This window comes from Mustela lutreola, chromosome 9 (genome assembly GCF_030435805.1).
Source record: "Mustela lutreola isolate mMusLut2 chromosome 9, mMusLut2.pri, whole genome shotgun sequence".
NCBI classification, from domain to species: Eukaryota; Metazoa; Chordata; class Mammalia; order Carnivora; family Mustelidae; genus Mustela; species Mustela lutreola.
In genome coordinates, this window is record NC_081298.1 from 110027477 (window position 1) to 110049620 (window position 22144).

At 41.7% G+C, this 22144-nt stretch overlaps 1 protein-coding gene across 8 annotated transcripts in view; it reads right to left on the reverse strand.

Moving 5' to 3' along the window:
• The window catches only part of ACOXL (acyl-CoA oxidase like), a 349566-nt gene that overhangs the window by 170826 nt on the left and 156596 nt on the right, over positions 1 to 22144 (reverse strand). For all 8 annotated transcript variants that reach the window (XM_059188392.1, XM_059188391.1, XM_059188389.1 and 5 more), the window contains one exon: positions 9719 to 9835. In XM_059188392.1, coding sequence (XP_059044375.1) covers positions 9719 to 9835 — 117 coding nt within the window. The remainder of the gene's footprint in view (positions 1 to 9718; positions 9836 to 22144) is intronic.

Below are 22144 nucleotides of genomic sequence, written 5' to 3' on the forward strand. Positions count from 1 at the left end.
TGAAATGAGAAAGAAATAGGCTTTAAGAAAAGAAAGACTTATGAGACTCTCCCCTAGCAGAAGGCTGGTAAGATTTTTCTGCAGTGCTGGCTGGTGATTTTACTTAAAACTCACAGTCCCTGCTGAGGGACAGACAGAGAGGTGCCTCCTGTGACTCTTATTCTTTATCATACCCCCATGTCTGCTTGCAAAGAGGAACTGAGAAGCCTTCTGTAGGCAGGTATGTTAGAGTCTAGAAGGTACACATCTTGTGAAAATCTGATAGAAGAAACTGAGACTGACCCAGAAGATAAATGAAGATTTAAGGGATTCTGTGGAAAGATTATTCCTCATTTCTAAATATGTTGATTTTATAGGCAATGGTTCTAGAAATGTGAGGTATTTGTTTACAGGTAATATTCACTGGAATTATTGGAACCCATCCTCAGGGTAAGATTCAGAAGAACTGCAGATAGAGTGTCTCTAAAACTATTAAGTCACTGAGAGGGCAGGATTCAATTCACAAAAGTCTGCTTTACATAAAACCAGCAAGCAAGACTTGGGCGCAACAAGATTTCAGGAATATATTAAAAACACAGTTCAATGCACAAATAGTGGTGGTCATTTGCTCAGGAATATCTGAAGTCCTTACTTACCCTGAACTCCGTTCTTTGATAAGGACAGTACTTTGGTGAGTTTTTTGAAATCAGGAGGTGTCATTCCGCCCATTCATTGATTCCACAAATATGAGTGAAATCTTACTTTGTGCGGGGCACAGTTCTAGGTGTTATGGAAACATCAATTACAAACAGAGAAACTTGGTGAGTTGTCTTGTAGTGTTAAAGAAGTGACTAAGGATAGTGTGTGATACATGATAAGCAACTGGGTATGTGTTCGTTATTGGAATTTTATTCTTAAAGGTATTGAGTAAAAAGAGATCACCAGAGATATGACTGAATCCAGTTGAACGCTAACAGCGATGAAGCTGTGGCCCCGCCTGGCCGGGAACCCAGCCTGGACTGCCTAAGCTACTCATTTGGCCTAAAAGAATTTAAGAGGCAAGGCAGACCCAAAATACTCCATTTGGCTGGTACACTTAAAATACTGATATTGAAAGCTAGGAAATTCATTGTTGTAGCAAATTCCTCTAAATAATACCCAAGAGAGATATCAGCTACCAGCCATCCTGGCCAGCTAGCTCTTGGACCAACTCCTTCACATCATAGAACTTCTGCTTCAGGGACCAACAGAAAGTTTGAAAGCAAAGTTCCAAACAGCTTCATGGCCAAGTGTGATGTAATGACATAAGGCAATTTCATTCAGATCAGTTGAAGCAACCTGTGCAGAGAGCCTGGCACTCTCAGAGGGGGAGATGCCAAATGAAGGATCCACAATTTTTATGTGCGAAGAACTCACAACCGCAAACCAAGAGTGATGGTACAATAAGAGGGGTCTGGCTGCTCCAAGAAGCTTATCGGGGGCCCCTTATTCAAGGAGAGACTCAGAGGTGTCCTGTAGGAGAGGACAGCCTGAACTAGATCTCAAAAGATGACTATGAACAGGCAAGGAAAGGAAGACAAAGATGTGAGATGAATGTGGAGACAAGGTGGGCAGGCGGCTTGTGAGGAAGCCCAGAGGAGGGCAGGGGTGAGTACGGAGCCTCAACGTGGAGAAGAGAAGGCACAGGGGTGGGGTGGAGGTTGGCAGGGTCCAGGAAGAGGAATGAGCGTCAAAGTGGCGGGAAGGAGCTTAAGTTTATCCAGTACAGAATTTACTGGGAGGCCCTGGGAAGGTCCCAGCAGTCAAGTATTTAGGTGTGGTCATTGGTGGAGGATGGATTTGATGAGGGACCAGGCTGCATGTGAGGGGCAGGGCACAAGAAAGGGTGCTGGGGAGGGCCCAAGTGAGGTAATAAGGAAGGAGGGCCTTGAGTAATTTCCCAATGGGAGGCACAGTCGCCAGAATGTGGTAATTGGTGGGGGGAGGACACTTGAGTCTCAGGGGTGAAGGCAGGCGACAATAGCTGACACTTCCTGAGCATTAATGGCCACCGCGTGAAGTGTTCTGCCATCACAGTCAGTGGATAGAACACAGAAGGCCTGAGAGGGGCAATGCAACATACATGTCCAACAAGACCCTCACCCCAAGTGCCCGCCAGGGTGTCTCCAAGCCAGGAAGCATGCAGGGCACCATCAGCACTCAGCAGTGGGGAAGAGGCCTTGGATGTCCCAGGTCCCATAGGAAGACGTTAATAAGAAACCTAAGGATGGTACCCATGGCCAAAGACAGAAAACAGGAATCCTACCCAGTCACATGGGTCACTCAGGCAGGGCAGTTGGCTGCTGAGTCCTCAAGGCCTGGAAAGATCCCTGACACACTAGTCATGTAATGAAGGGAGGAGGAGACATGTCTGCCAGTTCTGGAGAGAGTAGGTAAGGAGAAAAGTCCTGGTAGGAGGAGCCCATCATATTTTTCAGAGGCCCTCATCATGCCAACCCTTACTGCATCAAGTTAGCCCTGCTACTCAGCATCTGAGCAGCCAGTGGGGAGAAGGGCATCAAGTTTCCTTCCCCTCCTTGTTAAAGGCAGGAGAATGTGAGTGATGCAGGGTGGGGGCAGCTGGGCTCACTAAGGGCTAGACAGGTCCCCCCTGTCTCCAGGCCTATGGAAGCAATTGGGAAGAAAGGGGATCCCAGCAAGGAGCTTGCCGACTGCTACTGCCAAATCCCAGAGAAGGAAGGTGCTGCCTGCTCCATGTGGCAGGGACTGTGTCTGACTTCAGCACTAGCCTCAAAAGCAAGGTTGCCAGATTTAATAGACCAAAGCAGAGGATACCCATTTAAATATGAATTTCAAATAAACAATGCATAACTGTCAGTTTAAGTATTGGGATATACTTAGACTAAAAAATTACACATTGGATATCTAAAATTCACATTGGGATGACTATATTTTATTTTATTTTTTAAAGATTTTATTTATTTATTTGACAGACAGATCACAAGTAGGCAGAGAGGCAGGCAAAGAGAGGGAAGCAGGCTCCCTGCTGAGCAGAGAGCCCAATGCGGGACTCAATCCCAGGACCCTGGGATCATGACCTGAGCTGAAAACAGAGGCTTTAACCCACTCAGCCACCCAGGCACCCAGGGGTGTATTTTAGCTGGTAAACCTACTGGCAAGAGACCGTGTATTTACTGAGTACATAAATACATACGTACTGGAAGAAGCCATCCCCCACGTTTCTCTTACCTGCTTTTAACTGTGAAGTGAAGCTCTAACTATTCATGTCTTGTCACATTAGAAGGGAGGAAAGGCAGGGCCAGCTGCCTAGCTGGTGGTTTGTTTTTTCTGCTCACCAAACTCCAGAACCATACACTTAAGTTCTAGAATACTCTCACGAGAGTTTCTCTATGCTTAAGGATGACCTAACACACTGAATAAACATCTGATTCAACAAACTTGAGGTTACCCAGCCCCTGAACCTGAAGCCAATTAATTGGCAGCACAGTGATACCCATGGGAATTTGGAGACAGGGTCCAGAAACAAGGTTTGATAACCTTTTTAAAAAACAATAGGTGTGAAGTGGGGAGAGGTATACTTAGTATAAGATTTTGCCATGTTACAATCAGCTTCACTGAACTGCTTCCTCATAAGTCAGAGAAAGGGATATAAGGGCTACAAACTAGAGAGAAACAGGAAAGCCAGAATATTTCACAGAAAACACTAACTTCTCTCTGGGCTTGTTTCAAAACACAGACCATCTCTTTCTCTCCAGATGAAGCATTTCTTCTAGAAGATCCCAATAACCAGATTTTCAGTGGGTCAACCCCTTGCTACAATGGGGGATATATAGAGAGAAACAAAAAGGAAGCAGCAACAGAACCACAATGGGGACCCTGAACAAGGCCAAGAACCACAGAGGATGCAAAGGAGGTGAAGGTCAGGAAAATCTGGTATGTCCTGGGGTCAGTTAGATTGACAGCTTGATGGGATGTGGACCTAACCCTTATTCAGTACTGTGCCCTGCATGGTATGTGGTAAGGATCCTGTATTTTTTTTTTTGAGGATTCCATAGTTTTTTATTGATTAATTTCTATCAATCACCTTTCGTTTCTCCCACTGAAACCTTAAGCTAGAATTGTGACCTCTGCTGTTGGCATTTGGAGGGTATTTCCCTAAAATCAAGAGAAACTTTGGTGTTTACTAATACTAGCAATATAGCACTTATAAAATCAAGGTAAATTAAGCTTAAATCAAGCTAAAAAATAAAGAGCTGAAGAAAAACGAAACATGATGTACATACCGCACTTCAGTTGTACATAAAGATGCAAGTATATATGTGTGTATATATAAACTTATAAATGTGGAATATATGGCAACTCTTTGTTATGTGGTCTATTAACTTCCTGTGTCATGGATTGTGAATAGTGGAGAAAGAAGTCAATGTGTAGAACACTTGCCTCTCTGTAATAGTTACAAATACCACTGGGTAAAAAATTAAAAGAAGAAATTTATTTTCCTTTGCCATGCTTGTGAAGAATCATCAGGTTTCATATCAGGTTATTTTGATCCATTTTAAGTTTTCATAATAATTTAATACTGTTGCTTTTTATTTGTTAGTGAAGTTTATTTCCAGGTCACACTAAGAAGCTTCCCAAAAAGCTCCTGTAACTCTCTCTGCGCACTAGAATCATCTAAGGAGCTTAAATACATACACTTCAGATTCTTGGGGAAAAGGAAAAGAAAAGAAATACAGGTAAAAGCTGAGAAGAGATAAAATGAAATACTAAAAAAAAAATCAATAACCTCCCCCAAAAGATAGAATTATAGTCTTACAAGTTTTCATTACATATAAAGTGGTAAAATACCTATTCAAGGTGGGTACTGGCAAGATACAGATACATGTCATGATACTTAATGTACCCACCTTGGAAAAACAAAGAGGGAATGAAGAACCGAGAAAAGACAGAACAGAGCAAGTGGCAAAATGGTAGACTTATTAGGAATTACAGTAAATAAAAATGAGTTTAGCATTCCAAATTAAAAGATTACCAAATTGGATAAAAACCAGGACCTCACCATATGTTGTTTATAAAAATCTCACAATGGCACATGTAGGTTGATATAATGACAGATTGGTTAAAATAAAAGGGTGGGTAGAGATAGACCAGGAAAACACTCAGCATCAGAAAACTGGTATGGTTATAACAATAGCAAAGAAAGTAGACTTTAAGACAAAAAAAAATTTACCAGAAACCAAGAGAAACATTTAATGATTATAACAGGCTTAATTCCTCTAGAAGATGTAATAACCCAAAATCTGTATGTGCTAAATATAAATAACAAAGCTTAAAATACACTAAACAAAGTTAGCAGAAATTTTTTAACAATACATTTTTATTTTATAAAGAAAGGTTTTAGATCAATGAGCTAGAAGAAGCTAGAAAAAGAAAGCAAATTAATTCCCAACTAAATTGAAGAGAGAAAATAATAAAGAAATTAAATCAATAACAGAAAATGGACAAAAATGCAAGAAAAGCACTCAAGACAAAAGCATATTATTTGAAAAGATTATCAAAACCAATAAACATCTAGAAAAATCAACCCCTAAAAAAAGCCAAAAGCTATATTAGGAATAAGAAGGGTCATCACTACAGATCCTATAGACATTAATATTATAATAAGAAAATATTAACAATTTAGATATATTTTACAAATTAGAGGAAAAGGACAAATTCCTGGAAAAGCACAAATTAATAAAACTGACAGAGAAGAACTTGCTAATCTTAAGATTCATATTTGTTAAGGAAGTTAACCGGGTAATCAAAAATCCTCCTATTAAAAAAAAAAGTCCAGATGGCTTCTTAGTAAAGACTACCAAATTTAAGAAATAATACGAATCTTATAAAAACTCCTTGAGAAAATATAGGAGAAGGGACCACTTTCTAGTCACATTATGAGCACAGTATAACCCTTATACCAAAACCTAATAAGGACATCTCAAAGGAAAGAAAATTACATTCTTCACAAGAAACACACAAATCCTTATATAAATATTACCAATTTGTATCTAATAATATAAAAGCATTATAATACAGCATGACAAAGGATTTCAAAGAGTGCAAATCAGGCTCAGCATTTGAAAAGTAATCAATGTAACTCATTTCATTAATAGAATGAAGAAATCTCAAAATGGATGAAAGATCTCAATGTAAGATAGGAATCTACTGAAATCCTAGAGGAGAACATAAGCAGTAATCTCTTTGACCTCAACCACAATAATTTCTTTCAAGACACATCTCCAAAGGCAAGTGAAACAAAAGCAAAAATCAACTTTTGGGACTTCATCAAGATAAAAAGCTTCTACACAGCAAAGGAAAGTCAACAAAAACTAAGAGACAGCCCACAGAATGGGAGAAGATCTTTGCAAATGACATTACAGTTAAAGGGCTGATATCCAAGATCTATAAAGAACTTGTCAAACTCAACACAAAAAAACTAATAACCCAGTCAAAAAATGGGCAGAAGACATGAACAGATACTTCTCCAAAAAAGACATACAAATGGCTAACAGAACCATGAAAAAATGCCCAACATTAGCCATCAGGGAACTACAAATCAAAACCACAATGAGATCCACCTTATACCAATTAGAATGGCAAAAATTAACAAAACAGGAAACAACAAATGTTGGGGAGGATATGGGGAAAGGGAAACCCTCTTACTCTTTTGGTGGGGATGCAAACTGGTACAGTCACTCTGGAAAACAGTAGAGAGGTTCCTCAAGATGTTAAGAATAGAGCTTCCCTATGACCCAACAATTGCACTACTGGGTATTTACCTCAAAGATGCAGATGTAGTGAAAAGAAGGGGTATATGCACCCCAATATTCATAGCAGCAATGTCCACAATAGCCAAACTGTGTAAGGAGGTGAGATGCCCTTTAACAGATAAAAGGATAAAGAAGATGTGGTACATATACACAATGGAATATTATCCAGCCATCAGAAAGGATGAATACCCACCATTTGCATCAACTTGGATGGAACTGGAGGGGATCATGCTAAGTGAAGTAAGTCAAGCAGAGAAAGACAATTACGATAGGGTTTCACTCATATGTGGAACATAAGCAATAGCACAGAGGACCACAGCGGAAGGGAGGAAAACCCAAAGAGGGAGAAAGCAGAGAGAGAGATGAATCATGAGAGAATATGGACCCTAAGAAACAATCTGGGGGTTTTAGAGGGGAGGAGCATAGGAGGAGGGGTAAGAGGGTGACGGGTATTGAGAAGGGCATGTGCTGTGATGAGCACTGGGTGTTATAATTAACTGATGAATCATTGGACATTACATCAAAAACTTTTTTTTGTGCACTATACAGTAGCTAATTGAACATAATAAACAAAAAGAAAAAAAAAAGAAATTTCACATGATCAGCTAAGTGAATAGAGGAAAAAATTAAGTCAAAATCCAACATCCATGATAAAAATACTCAGCCAACTAGGAGTGGAAGGGAACACCTCAGTCTAATAAAAGACACCCACAAAAAATTCAATTACATTTCTATATAATATTAAGAACAATTGATAATTAAATTTTAAGAAGAAATATCATTTGAATAAATTTAGAAAAAATGTGAAAGATCTCTACACTGTAAATTAGAAAATATGCTAAGAAAAATTAAATTCCTATATAAATACAGAGATAAATCATCTTAGATTTGAAAGACCCAGCACTGCCCAAATTGCTTAATAGATTCCATGCAATCACAAACAAATACAATCAGGCTTTTTGTTTTAAAAAAAAAAATCTGGGGCACCTGGGTGGCTCAATGGGTTAAAGCCTCTGCCTTTGGCTCAGGTCATGATCTCAGTGTCTTGGGATAGAGCCCCACGTCGGGCTCTCTGCTCAGCAGAGAGCCTGCTTCCCCCACTCTCTCTCTCTGCCTGCCTCTCTGCCTGCTTGTGATCTCTATCTGTCAAATAAATAAATTTAAAAAAAATCTGATAAGCAGGTCCAAAATTGTACATAGAAATGCAAAGTCCCAGACAAGTCAAAACAGCCAAGACAATTTTGAGTAAGAACAGACTTAGACAACTCTTACAACCTGATTTTTTTGGTAACAGTTTTGAGACACTTGAAATATTTCAGGATATAGAGTAACCAGAACCTGCATGCATTGCTCAAATGAATATAAAATGGCAGTTGCTATAAAGAAAAATGGCAGTTTCTATAAAGTTAGACATACACATATCCATCATCCAGCAAGTCCTCTCTAGGCATTTACTCTAAGAAAAAAGAAAGACTTGTACCAGAATATTCACCGTGTCTTATTCATTGCAGCTAAAAGTCTAGATGCAAACCAAATGTTCAACCCTGGGAGAATGGATTAAAAAATTGTGTTTATTCACTTAATGTTACTACTCAGCACTAAAAATGAAAAAACTATCAACAACGTTGAGGAATATTAAGACATCATGTTGAATGAAAGAAACTGGATGCACAACAACTACACACTGTATGTTTCCATTTACATGAAGTTCAAGAACTGACAAAATTTAGCTATGGGGATAGAACTCACGAAGGTGGTTGTCTCTCCTGTGGTGTAAGGTGAGAGCCAACTGCAAAGGTGGAAATGTTTTATAGTTGGTTTGAGTGTTCATTACACAAGAGTATATGCTTGTCATTGAACCCTAAAATGACATAATATATAAAATGACAAATGACACAAAATGACAAATACCTTAAAATCTGTATATTTTACCATATGCAAATTGAATCTCAGAAAGCATTCAAAAATATTTTAAGTAAGGTGTTGGATGTGTGTGGTTCATATTTTCCTCTGGGTGGCTTTGATTGATCTTTCATGTTACCTGAAGCTCAGTCTGCAGGATTTGGTGTTTGAGAGTCCTGGAATCCCAGGCTTGAGCATAGAGGTACGCCCACCCAAGCCCCTCCCAGCCAGGCCGGCAGAAGCCCGGCAGCCCCACAAGCCAGCAGCACACCAGATTTGCAGGCCTTCCTGATTACCTTCCTCTTATAAACCCTGGCACCAGCTTGGCCATCAGTGCAGTAAATTTCGAACACAATTCTAAATTACTCTGAAAATAATACCCTAAGTAGCGGGATTGTATAAGGAAGAACACAGCATAAGGATCCAGGCTTGGAGGTAAATTCCCAGGGCATCTACTCTCAGACCCTGTAATCTTAGGCAAATCCCCAATTTTCTGTTCATTAGAAGGTGGGGATGACATACACCTGTTCAGGCAACATCCCGGGGCTTTGAGGAGCTATAGCCGAGAAGCATAGGGGGAGGCCTCCTGTAAATGCAAGGCTCCGGGTGAATTTATAGTACTATTAGCACTGTTTTATGCAATAGCCTGACTCCTCCCTCCCTCCCCACATAATGCACACACTTTGACCTATTTTTTAAAACTTTACATTAGAACCTTTGTCAGAGGCTGAGAAATTTTAACAGCCAAGTATGTTTCTTTTAGAAAATGGAGAAATGCTGGTTCAAGGCTTCTCACATTCTCTGTGGATCCCATGCCCCCCAGATATACAGACAATCAAGATTCAGACATCACTTTTAACCTGAGCGTCAGGTTTTCACCACAGACTCTTACCTGCTTCCAGTTAGAAGATGAAGCCCCTGTCTGCCTCTCCCCTCACTCCTTACCAATGCCAGGCAGGATCTCACACTCACCTTTAGAGAGCAAACCCTGACAGCCAACTCACCTGCTGACGAAGGTCAAGGCCAAGGCTGTGGCCAGATGAGGCATCAGCCGAAGGGTCTGTGTTTGGTGCTCAATGATCTTTACTTCTTCCTTGGCCTTAGGCCCAAACTGCCTCCGGCTAGAGAGAATTAAGCAGAAACAATTTTTACCAAAATTCAATAGGTAATGCCATTTCCCAAGCCAAATGTGTCAAGTAGCCTTTCAAATCCTTCAGGATACAGAATGCCTGAGTCTCCTAAAATGTGGTTGAGATAATTAGATATTGAAAGTTTCTTAGGACAGTCCAACAAAAACCTTTTCAGCTCTTCTGGAAATTAATCTTCCCACCATGGAATATTTTTTAAAGCAGCCTATCTATTTAATTAACACACAGAGTAATTTTTACTCCTTAACATTTACATGGCATTTTACAGTTCCAAGTGCCCCGTGATCATTAATTATTCAGCTTTACTAAGTTTGTGACATAATTAATAGGATGGGAGCAACATCCGAGAACATATTTCAAAAGGACATTCTCAACAAGGAGGCAACCCTGACCCTGGTGCTCCTGTCAGATTCCCAGACGGGTCATTACTTTCGGCCCACCTCCATCCCCCCTGCAGCTCCGCAAGGAAAGGTGCTCACATCCTGCCTCAAATCCTGTGCTTTATGAACAGCGGTCACGTTTTGCTCTGAGGCAGTGGTATCGGGGCCAACGGGGGACCTCCTCAGAGCAACACATGAAGTGGCCTGAGATTGTCCCCACAGGCAACACCCACGGACTAATCCTCTGAATCCCTCGGCAGCGGGCGGCAGAGAGCCGGGCCTGACCGAACTCACCTCCTCCCCAGCCCCGTGATGCTCTGGGCTTGGCAGCCTCCTTGTCTTCGAACGTCTCTGACCTGCATGCCGATTTATGAAAGGACATTTCGCGCGCACATGCCTGCACACACGAGCACAGGTGCACACACACCTGGGCATATGCACACAAGTGCACGCGGTGCTCTGTTACCAAAAAGGCCAAGCAGGTTTGTGCTTCAGGCAACAGTGAAGTGAGGATATCTATCTATCCATCACAAGGAGAGAAGGAAAACAGCAGGGAGAGAAGGGAAACAGCAATGTTTAAAAATGTCTATATTTGATAGACTTTCTTAAACACAAGTTGATGCTTTAATATTGTCTTTATTTATTCTTAAAAAAAGGATACAATGATCTTCTTAGTGCGCACAGTGTCTAGAATTCATGGTCCCTGCTGCGTGTGTGGGAGGGGGTAAGGACACACATGGCCAGAGGGGCATCTAGGGGCAGCTGCTTTCCAGCCTTATGAGTGCAAGCTTGTTGTCTATGTGCACAGACTTCTCCAGATACAGTCTAACTGCCCCACTGTTGGCTATCCGAAGTTCACCCCCCAGCTCTGCCCTTGGTCCATCCTAGCGCACTCCAACACCAGCGGGGGGGCGTGGTGCCAGATGAGGCCTGACAGCCTATAGGGAAACCTCTCGGCTCTTACTGGAACAGTGCGAAGCCAGTAGGAAAATCACAGATCCAACAATGGCATATCATGACATCAGGTCATTGAAAATTCCGTTTGTCCCCACTCTCTCAATTTCCTTTCTCAGATGCTATGATTAGACTAGCTTTTTCTATGGTTGCTGTAGCTAAAATTTTCTGTACTGAAGGCATTCACTGCCACACGAGACTCACTCCCCTGAGGGACATCTAGGCACCTGCTCTGTGGCGACACCACTTTAGGTGCCGGGTGTCCACCAGGGTCAAGGAGGTAGAGGACCCGCTGTTGAGCTCGGAGCCCTGGACTCAGAGAGAATGAGACCACGTGACGTGGTCAGGAGAGACTTGCGTGTACCCCCCAGCCCAGTCTGTCAATCACCAGTATTTTCTACTGTGTTGCTAGAGGGAACTTCAACCACACGGCACTGGGAAAAGATGCCCCTGATCACAACACCTTTTAGCTTTTGTTTTGCTATAAAATCATTACAGTAGCAACACGACTTTAGATAGTGTCCCATCAGATTTTCTGTTTTGGTGTGAAGTATCTGTCTTAGCCCCACACACAGTGTGAATGAATGAATGAATGAATGGATTTTGCCAATGAGGAAATGCAGATGAAGTGCCACCAAGATGTCCACTCAAGACTTCAGGGAAGGTCTTTGGAAGCCAGATCTGACTCCTGACCCAGTATGCCTCAGTTTCCCAATGTAGCCACACCTTAAAACTGTCCCATTTCCTCTTTGACCCTCACAGTTCAATTAGGATGACAGATGCAGAGTAGAAAGAGGCCCACAGGATCCCATGTGGCAGGGCTCAGGCCTTTTGTTGTGCTGTTAGGGATGAAAGAGTTTCATTAGTGAGCCACCATAGACTTCTCAGGTAATTTCACTTAACTTGGGAGGTTACACAAGACTCTGAATTTCCAGCTTTTCTTGAAAACTAGGAAGATCTGGCAATTCAGGACCCCCTCTCCATGATTTGCCCTCTCTGTCTGGGGCATGGCTATTACCCAGGGTACCAAGAGCCCTTTCTGCTTGCTGACATTACCTGCAGGCCTGGAAGGCACTGTGTCTTCAACTCCTCCCACAGGGGATTTCTTTTTCTCATCCACAATCAATTTACATCAGCATCCTAACCTGTTAATTAAGTTCTGGGTTTATGATATATGGCCAGATGTCGGCATTCTCTACGAATCTATGAATTCATTAACAGAACTAGAGAGTGAAACAGAGCAGCTCTGGCCAGCTCAGACAACATGAAATCCAAATGCTTCAGCTTGGCATTCAAGAGCCTAGTTTGGCCTTACTTGAGTGTCCCAACTGTTTTTCCTGCTAAGCCCCTTCTGAAGCTTCCTGTCCCGGGCCTCTGTCCAGGCAAGGCACTCATCCAACCTCACTTGGCTGCCACACATCCTATTTTTGGTGGCTTAGCCAACTGCCCTCTACTCCCATTGATACTTTTCTCGCATTTGTGACATGCCCCTTCAAAAACCAAACCAAACCAATCAAAGCAGGAAGCTACTTCTCAGAACACCCTGAGCATTTCACCTGTGATGCCTCCCAGATGGGAGCACTTCTACCTTTCATGCTGGGGTCATGTGCAACCTGTACTGACCACATGTTTTGATGCACTGACTTCTAAAGCCTTCTTTCCTGACCCTTGAGGGATTGGCCCTCCCAGGGCTGGCCAGTGTCTGCAATGAGCAAGGGACCACTCTGCCTATCCATCTTTCCCATGCAAACTCACCAATCCAGAGCCCACAACCCCAACCATCTCCTTTTCTCTTACTCTGGGCCACTAACCCTCAGACTCTAAAGCGACTCTTACTCTGGGCCACTAACCCCCAGGGCCAGGTATCAGACCACAAAAGACAGTCCCAGAAACTTCTGAAATTATTCAAACCAGCCAATCCTAAACCTGCTTAGCCTGCTTGCCCTTCCTTCTCTATCCTTTCTCACAGAAACCACAATAAAGGCTCTTGTCCATGTTTCCCCTTTGCTCCTCCTGCCTCTTAACCATCCCTGGTGCGTCCCCATATGGCCTTGCATGGCATGGCACACCCCCTCCTCTTGGGAACTGTAACAAGCTATCTTCTTAATGGCAGTCATCCCCTGATCTGTTGGCCTCACCATACCTGAACAATATTAAAACTTATGGGGCCAGCCTTTTCTGTCTTGATGTGCCCCAGCTTGGCCAGATGTGAGTACTCAGGAAAGAGAAGGCAAGATGACAGAAGGAATGTCCCACCATCTCTTAGGAGGTCCAATTCAACTCCTCCACCCATCCACCCTTCCATGTCTCCTTGGAATGTTCACTTGTGACGAGATGTCCCAAAAAAGGCCAATGGTCAGACACTGGAGTGCTGAGTGGAAGCCAGCAGGGAGTTAGGATGGGGATGGAAGATGCAAAAAAGATGAGGAATCCACCCCGCCCTTGTTCCCCAGAGCCCACCCCACCACTGGTTTGTTTAGCTTTGCTGTTTGTTTTAGTTTTTGTTTTTTTTCCAGGGACCAGACAAAATAGGTGGGCAGAAGGTGTACAGCACCACCCACTTTCCCTCATCCTCTCTGGTCCAAGACAGTGACAATCCCCAAAGCATTGAGCTGAGGGTTCCCTCTGGTTCCTCACCCATCAGATGTGTTCTTTGGCTTCCTTAAGACAAAAGTGATACTGAAGTCTAGTGACCCTTCTCCTACCCAGAGATGTAGCCAGAGGTCATCCCTACCACTATTAGCCTCCAAACTGGCAGCTTAGCTCCAACGGAGGCAGCAGAGGGAGAGGGCCTCAAATCCCTGTGCTCTGAGAGGGTGTGGCCAGTGTAGGCACCCTGCCCTGCTGCTGTGTGGTCACCCTCCTGTTTACACTCTGGGGCGCAGCAACGGCACTGTGGGTCAGGATGGTCCCGGCCCGACTTCTGGTTGCCAGCATCCTGGCAGGGTGCCCTGAACGCAGCTCACAGGGCTGTAATCCCTGCAGCTGGCCAGCAATTACTGCCGGCCAGACCTTTTTACTGCTCCGGTTTATGATCTATATGGGCACAAGATTCTTCCTGTCCTTTTCCGCTGCTAGGTTACTATTTTTCTTTAAAAACATATGTAAAGGCTATATTTTTCTCTATAATCATCATTTTTATTTCAGTGCCGAAAAAACCTCAAGACACTGAGCTCAAATTTTTCATGCTCTTTAAAAACAAAAAAGGATGCTTGTGCATACAGCAATATCCATGCGAAAAGAAAGCCGCGGCTCTGAGAATGCTGTGAATGATGCCATTTAAAATTATAGATTTGAAAAGCTATTTCTAGATTCCAGCAACTCATAAGGCATAGAGGAAACATCTATTTTGGGTTGTTTTATTTCATTCCCACTCAATTTTGAACACGGCTACTTAAAGCAACATTCATGGAAAGTGACACGCTATTAATCACCAATGCAGCTACTGCGCGCGCAGCCTCTGGGGGAGGCCACGCTGCCTGCCTTCCCATCTCCCTCTGGTCTCTTCTCCCAAAGGAGGCCAGTGACCTACTAAAAAGATAATTGCTTTGCATGTTTCCTGCTCTGCAACATCATTGCATCAGTCTACTCTGAATGACATCCAGTCAAATTGGAAGAAGGAGAGGAGCTTTGTGGCTGGGCCTTGTCCTTGACCCTGAGACTTCTTGGTACAAACTGGTTCACAGGCATCCCTGCTGCCAGTGGGAGGAAGGACAAAACCTTCCTCCTCCACTGTCAAAGTGCTGACCTCTGCAGACAAAAGCTGAGCAAATTCCTGGGCCTAGGCCACACTCCCTGTGGCCACCTTTCCTCATTAATCTCAGCCACAGACAGGCTTCCAGGGAGCCTGCGAATGCCCCCACTGATGGACAACTGCACCCCATTCCCATTGACCCCCAACAGATGCCCTCCAACCACTCAGAGAGCCCACAAGCCATCTATCCCTGTTTCTCCCCTTCTCTGAGACGCTACTGGACAGAGAAACTCATAGGAAAACTATGTTACAAAGCAGGATACTTTAATGCCACAGGTCGGACCCAGAAGATTTGGTTCAGCCATCCAGCCAAGATGTAAAAACCTGGTTTCTTATTATCAAGTAATGTCAACAGACACCCTAATCCCAAGTCTCCCTGCACTCAATCCCAACCAACCCCACCCTGGGGTCAAGCTTGGAATCATAGAAGGGGCCTGGCTACACACAACTTGCCTTTTTTTTTTTTTTTTTTTTTTTTTTTGGTATTTGACAGAGAGAGAGAGAGACAATGGGAGGGGGAACACAAGCATAGGGAGTGGAAGAGGGAGAAGCAAGTCTCCCGCTGGGCAGGGAGCCCGATGCAGAGCTCAAACCCAGGACCCCAGGATCATGACCCAAGTCGAAGGCAGACGCCCAACGACTGAGCCACCCAGGCGTCCCTCCATTTTTTTTTTTTTAACTGAGCATTTAATGTGTCCTCGGGTTCTGACAAAGCAATCCTGCATTAAAAGATCAGGCTCTTTCCCCAATTTGGGATTTTTGTGGCAGGTTTGTTGTTGTTGTTCCTTGTTTTTGTTTTACACCTGAATTTTATTTTTTTGAATTTAATTTTACCTTTCAGTGTCCTAAGATTCATTGTTTCTGTACCACACCCAGTGCTCCCTGCAATATGTGCCCTCCTTAATACCCACCACCAGGATTTTCAGGGTTCTGATAAAGGTGTCGTGGTAACTTTCAATCCCCTGAGAACAGAAGATATTGAGAATCTCCTCATACATGTCTTTCCCATCTGTTCGTGCCCTCTGGTGAAGTTTCTGTTCATACAGACTGCCCATTTTTGTTCTTTATGTTTTAAGTTTTGAGAGCTCTGTGTACATGTTGGATACAAGTCCTCCATCAGATATGTGTCTTACAAATATTTTCAACCAGTCTGTGGCTTCCCTTTTTTTTCTCATAACAATGTCTTTTGTACAACAAGAGGATTTAATTTTAAACAATTCTAACTTATCATTTTTTCTTTCATGGGTGGTGTTTTTTTGTTTGTGTCTAAAAACACATTGCCAAACTCTAAGTCAGACATTATTTTTTCATTTTTTTTTCTTTTGGAAATGTTAAACTTTTACATTTTACACCTAAGTCTGTCATCCATTTAGGATCAATTTTTGTGAAATGTGTAAATTCTATGGGTGGGTCTTTTTCTTTCTCTTCGCCTGTAATGTTTTGCTGTCCCAGCCTCATGAATAGCAAAGGTTATCCTTTCTCCATTGAACTGCCTTTGTGAATGCATCCCAAATCAGTTGAATATAACTGCAGAGGCCCATTCCTGGGCTCTCTCCTATGTTCCATGGATCTGTTACCCATTCTTCCATTGGTATAGGGTACCATTGCTTTAGAATAAGCTTTGAGATCAGATGGCATCAGTTATGTGAGCCCCAACTATTTTTATGTTTCTTCAGCTTCGTGTTGACTATTTTCAGTTTATTGTCTTTCCATATAAACTTTAGAATAAACTTGTTGGTATATTTAAAAAAAAAAATCAGTCTCTCTTATTTTTTCCTTTTCTCAAAGGCTAACAAAATCAAAACCCCCAAGAATATAAAGCCCTCCCAAATAGGAAACCTGTGGGTCTAAAGTCATGGACAGTACCAGGCAGGGACTAACATCCTGCTACCCGGACTGCAAAGACTGTCCACCTTATAAACGAGCACTGGAAGAGCAGTGCCAAATGCAGCAGGCTGCAGAACCATAAGGGATTAGAACCAGGCCATTTCTCCCAACAGTGGATGGCTGATCTCCAGTGGAAACACCAGAAACCCTTCAGATAAGGGACAACCTGCAGTGTTGTCTCCATATTTCCATTGAGTGGGCTACTTCTGGCCAACATTATAATCCAGGATAATAACCATGATACCCTGACTATGAAGGTCCAGTAGAGAGTGCCAGGTCTGGATCACTTTGAATCTGAAGATTGGCCAATTCCAGGTTCTTCTGTGAGGGCCCACAGAACAAACAAGAATGGATCTGACCCAACACACAAAAGTTCAAACTCCTTCACAATAAATACCAATGAACATGGCTGCCTCTCACTGAACTTGTTTTTATCCTCTTCTTGTGCCTTATGCTTGTTATCTGGGGACCAGCTCAACACCACATCAACCCAGGCATAACAGGGGAGAGGGCAGGAGATAGGGGTTAAAACCCAGGCTTTGGAGCAGACAAACCTGGTTTGCCTACAGACTCTGATGTCTGCTATGTTAACCTGAACAAGTTACACAAACTCGTTGAACCCATAAAATGAGGCTGACAATGGTGCTAAGGACTAAGTGAGATAATGCCCATATGTGTTTAGTACCATGCCTGACACATAGTAGGTCTTCAAGGCATAGCAGGTGTCATCATCACAATTAATACCATCATCCAAGTCCCTAAAATAAATTTCTCTTCTATTCATCTTTGTTTTACAAAAATAATTTTAATATTCCCCCCCATCAATCTGTGCCCTTTAACCCAAAAAAAGCACCAATGTATTCTGCATCGGTTGTAAGAGAAAAGTCTCTTCCACCCAACCTTAAAGATAATGAAATTGCTGACAGAAGAGAAAATAAGCTATTTACTGATGTGTCTTTCTCTGTGTCTTTGTGTGTCTGTGCGTTGGAAAGCATATGAAGCTTTCTAAAAGCACCTGCCAATTTTATGTACCCAAGAACACCAGCCAATTTTCTTCTTCCCGAATTCCAGGGAAGGAAAACAAGGTGGACAAAATAAAACCAGAGAAGTTGGGGTGGGCAGGACCTTCCAGCACATCAGGTTGCCATAGAAGCAGCAGGTTCTTTCCAGAGTCAATCAGCCTACCCTAGAGAGGAATGTGAATATTATTCAGATGGTTCTCACACAAGGGAAATTAATTTACTTTTCAGAATAACAGCCTCAGTAATATCTATGAGTGACATGGTGGTTAATGTTAGTCGTCAGAACTGTGATTCCTTGAGATTGTCCTTAAAAAAAAAAAAAAAATCCTATCCTAATGAATGCAAAACAAAATTACAATGGTGGGAGATGTGGAGCCATAAATTATAGCTGAGACCGCCTGGGGTGGGCTAATAATTTCACTGTTGAATTATTCTCATATTTTAAAAAATTAGACATAGAGAGTCTTCCATCATCAGAAGCACTGCTGAGATATTCTGGAAGCCTCCAGCACCTCTGCTAGTAGACTGAGGAAGCACGAGCACCAGCCACTTTGGGAACAAGCCTTCCTCTCCATTGCACAGCAGGTGTAGGGTAGATGTGTGTCCTGCCTGCTCCAACAGCCATCCAGAGCCTGCTGTCATCCTGAAGGCAGCAAATTAGGCCACCATGTATGTGCAGTGAAAGAAAGGAGACAAATACTGAGCTAAGGATTCTTATGTCAATATTCTGAGGGATATTGTTCTATAGTTTCCTTTTATTATATCATATTAATTTGGTTTTGGGATCAGGATATGACTGGTTTCAAAAATGAATTGGAAAGTGTTTCTTCCTCTTCCATTTTCTAGAAGAGTTGTCTAGAATTATTGTTCATTCTTCTTTAAATGTTTGCTAGAATTCAATAAAATTGTCTGGCCTGGAGATTTTTTTTTCCTTGAAAATTATAGGATTATTCAAATTGTCTTACATACGAGGTAAAATGTGGCATTTTTTTTGAAGCATTGATCCCTTTTATCAAAGTTTTCAGATTTATGTTTACAAAGCCATTCCTAGCATTCCCTTATTACCCTTTTGATGTTTTCAGTGTCTAGTGTAATAGCCCATTTCATTCCTAATATTAGTAATTTGTGTTTTCTCTCTTTTTTTTTCTTTGACAGTCTTGCTAGAAGTTTGTCAATGTTATTGATCTTTTCAAAAAACCATCTCTTTGCTTCATTGATATTCTCTTATTTTTCCATCTTCAATTTCACTGATTTCTGCTCTTAATTTATTATTGCACTCCTTCATCTTCCTTTCAGTTTATTTTATTCTTCCCAGGTTAAAAGGAGTGCTTACATATTAATTTAAGGTGGAGTTTAGATATTGATTTCAGACTTTCCCTCTTTTCTTATGTATGCATTTAGCACTACAACTTTCCCTCCCAGAACTGCTTTAACTGTGTCACACAAATTTTGATATGTTGTATTTTCATTTCTATCTGGTTCAGTATATTTTTAAAAATTGTGCTTCAGAGTTCCTCTTTTCACTATAGTTACTTAGAAGTGTGCTATTTAGTTTGCAAGTTTTAGAGCTCTTTCCTGTTATCTTTTTGTTACAAATTTCTATTTTGAATACTGTGGTCAGAAAACATACTCTGTATGACTTCAATGTTTAAAAATTTTTTGCAGTTTCTTTCATGGTACATCTTATATGATATATCTTGGTAATGTTAGGCACTTGAAAAGAATATGTACTCTACTTTTGTTTGATGAAGTGTTTTATAAATATCAATGTTTTCTATATCTTTGTTGATGTTCTGTCTAGTTGTCAGATGAATGTTGAAAAGAAGGATGTTGAAATATCCCACTATAATTGTGGATTGGTCTATTTCTCCTTCCAGTCCTATCAGTTTTCACTTCTTGTATTTTTCAGCCTGTTGTGTTTTACATGCACATTTAGGATTGCTATATCTTCTTGAAAAATTGACTCTTTTTATCATTATTAAATGTCCTTCCTTGTTTTTGACAATATTAAGTGTCCTTTCTTGTCTTTATAATTTTCTTTCATCTGAAGTCCACTTTTACGAAATTAATAGAGTCACTCCTGCTTTTCTTTGGTTAATCTTTGCATACTGTATCTTTTTTCATTCTTTCACATTCAATTTGCATATATTATTATATTTGAAGTGAGTTTCTTACAGATGACATAGAGTTTGGTCATGTTTTTAAATCTACTTTGCAAAGTTCTGTTTTTAACTGAATTATTTAGACCATTTACATTTAATGTAATTATTAATATGTTAGAGCTTAAGTCTTGACTTTTTGTTGTTTGGTTCCCTCTGTTTTTCATTTCTCTGTTTTATTTTTCTTACTTTTCTTTTCTTTTTTAAAGATTATAATAAACTTACTTTATTGCTTGAATTACTGATAGGGTTGTGATGCTAAAAACCAATCAGGACAAGTGAACATGTAGGCACTTATGTTATGCTCTGTTTTTGGTTTCTGGCTATTGTTTTTGAGGCCAAGGTTGATGATATGCTGGAAACTCTGTGCATGGTAACAGGGTCAACATTCGCATCCTAGTAAGTCCTACAAAGTCATCAACAGCAAAGTGACTTGAGTCCATTGTAAAATGTCAGTGTAACAACACAGATTTTATGATTGCAGTAGAAAATAGGGAAACTTAGTATTTAGTTAGCTGATGCTGTCCCATTATGGGTATATATACCTTTCCTGTTGGCTTTTTGAAATGATTATCATGGCTCATCTACAGCTAAAGTAACTTCTTTTTTTTTTTCTTTATTTCTTTTCAGTGTAACAGAATTCATTGTTTATGCACCACACCCAGTGCTCAATGCAATACGTGTCCTCCATAATACCCACCACCTGGCTCCCCCAACCTCCCACCCCGCCCCTTCAAAACCCTCAGATTGTTTTTTAGAATCCATAGTCTCTCATGGTTCATCTCCCCTTCCAGTTTCCCTCAACTCCCTTCTCCTCTCCATCTCCCCATGTCTTCCATGTTATTTGTTATGCTCCACAAATAAGTGAAACCATATGATAATTGACTCTCTCTGCTTGACTTATTTCACTCAGCATAATCTCTTCCAGTCGCGTCCATGTTGCTACAAAAGTTGGTATTCATCCTTTCTCATGGGGGCATAATACTCCATAGTGTATATGGACCTCATCTTCCTTATCTATTCGTCCATTGAAGGGCATCTTGGTTCTTTCCACAGTTTGGCAACCGTGGCCATTGCTGCTATAAACATTGGGGTACAGATGACCCTTCTTTTCACTACATCTGTATCTTTGGGGTAAATACCCAGTAGTGCAATTGCAGGGTCATAGGGAAGCTCTATTTTTAATTTCTTAAGGAATCTCCACACTCTTGGGGCGCCTGGGTGGCTCAGTGGGTTAAGCCACTGCCTTCGGCTCAGGTCATGATCTCAGGGTCCTGGGATCGAGTCCCGCATCGGGCTCTCTGCTCAGCAGGAGCCTGCTTCCTCCTCTCTCTTTCTGCCTGCCTCTCTGCCTACTTGTGATCTCTCTCTGTAAAATAAATAAATAAAATCTTTAAAAAAAAAAAAAAAAAAAAGGAATCTCCACACTCTTCTCCAAAGTGGCTGCACCAAGTTGCATTCCCACCAACAGTGGAAGAGGGTTTCCTTTTCTCCACATCCTCTCCAACACACATTGTTTCCTGTCTTGCTAATTTTGGCCGTTCTAACTGGTGTAAGGTGGTATCTTAATGTGATTTTAATTTGAATCTCCCTGATGGCTAGTGATGTTGAACATTTTTTCATGTGTCTGATAGCCATTTGTATGTCTTCATTGGAGAAGTGTCTGTTCATGTCTTCTGCCCATTTTTTGACATGATTATCTGTTTTGTGCATGTTGAATTTAAGAAGTTCTTTGTAGATCCTGGATATCAACCTTTTTAAAAAATATTTTATTTATTTGACAGACAGAGATCACAAGTAGGCAGAGAGGTAGGCAGAGAGAGAGAGAGAGGGAGAAGCAGGCTCCCCACTGAGCAGAGAGCCTGACTTGGGGCTCGATCCCAGGACCCTGGGATCATGACCTGGGCAAAAGGCAGTGGCTTAACCCACTGAGCCACCCAGGCGCCCCTGGATATCAACCTTTTGTCTGTACTGTCATTTGTGAATATCTTCTCCCATTCTGTGGGTTGCCTCTTTGATTTGTTGACTGTTTCCTTTGCTGTGCAGAAGCTTTTGATCTTGATGAAGTCCCAAAAGTTCATTTTTGCTTTTGTTTCCTTTGCCTTTGGAGACATATCTTGAAAGAA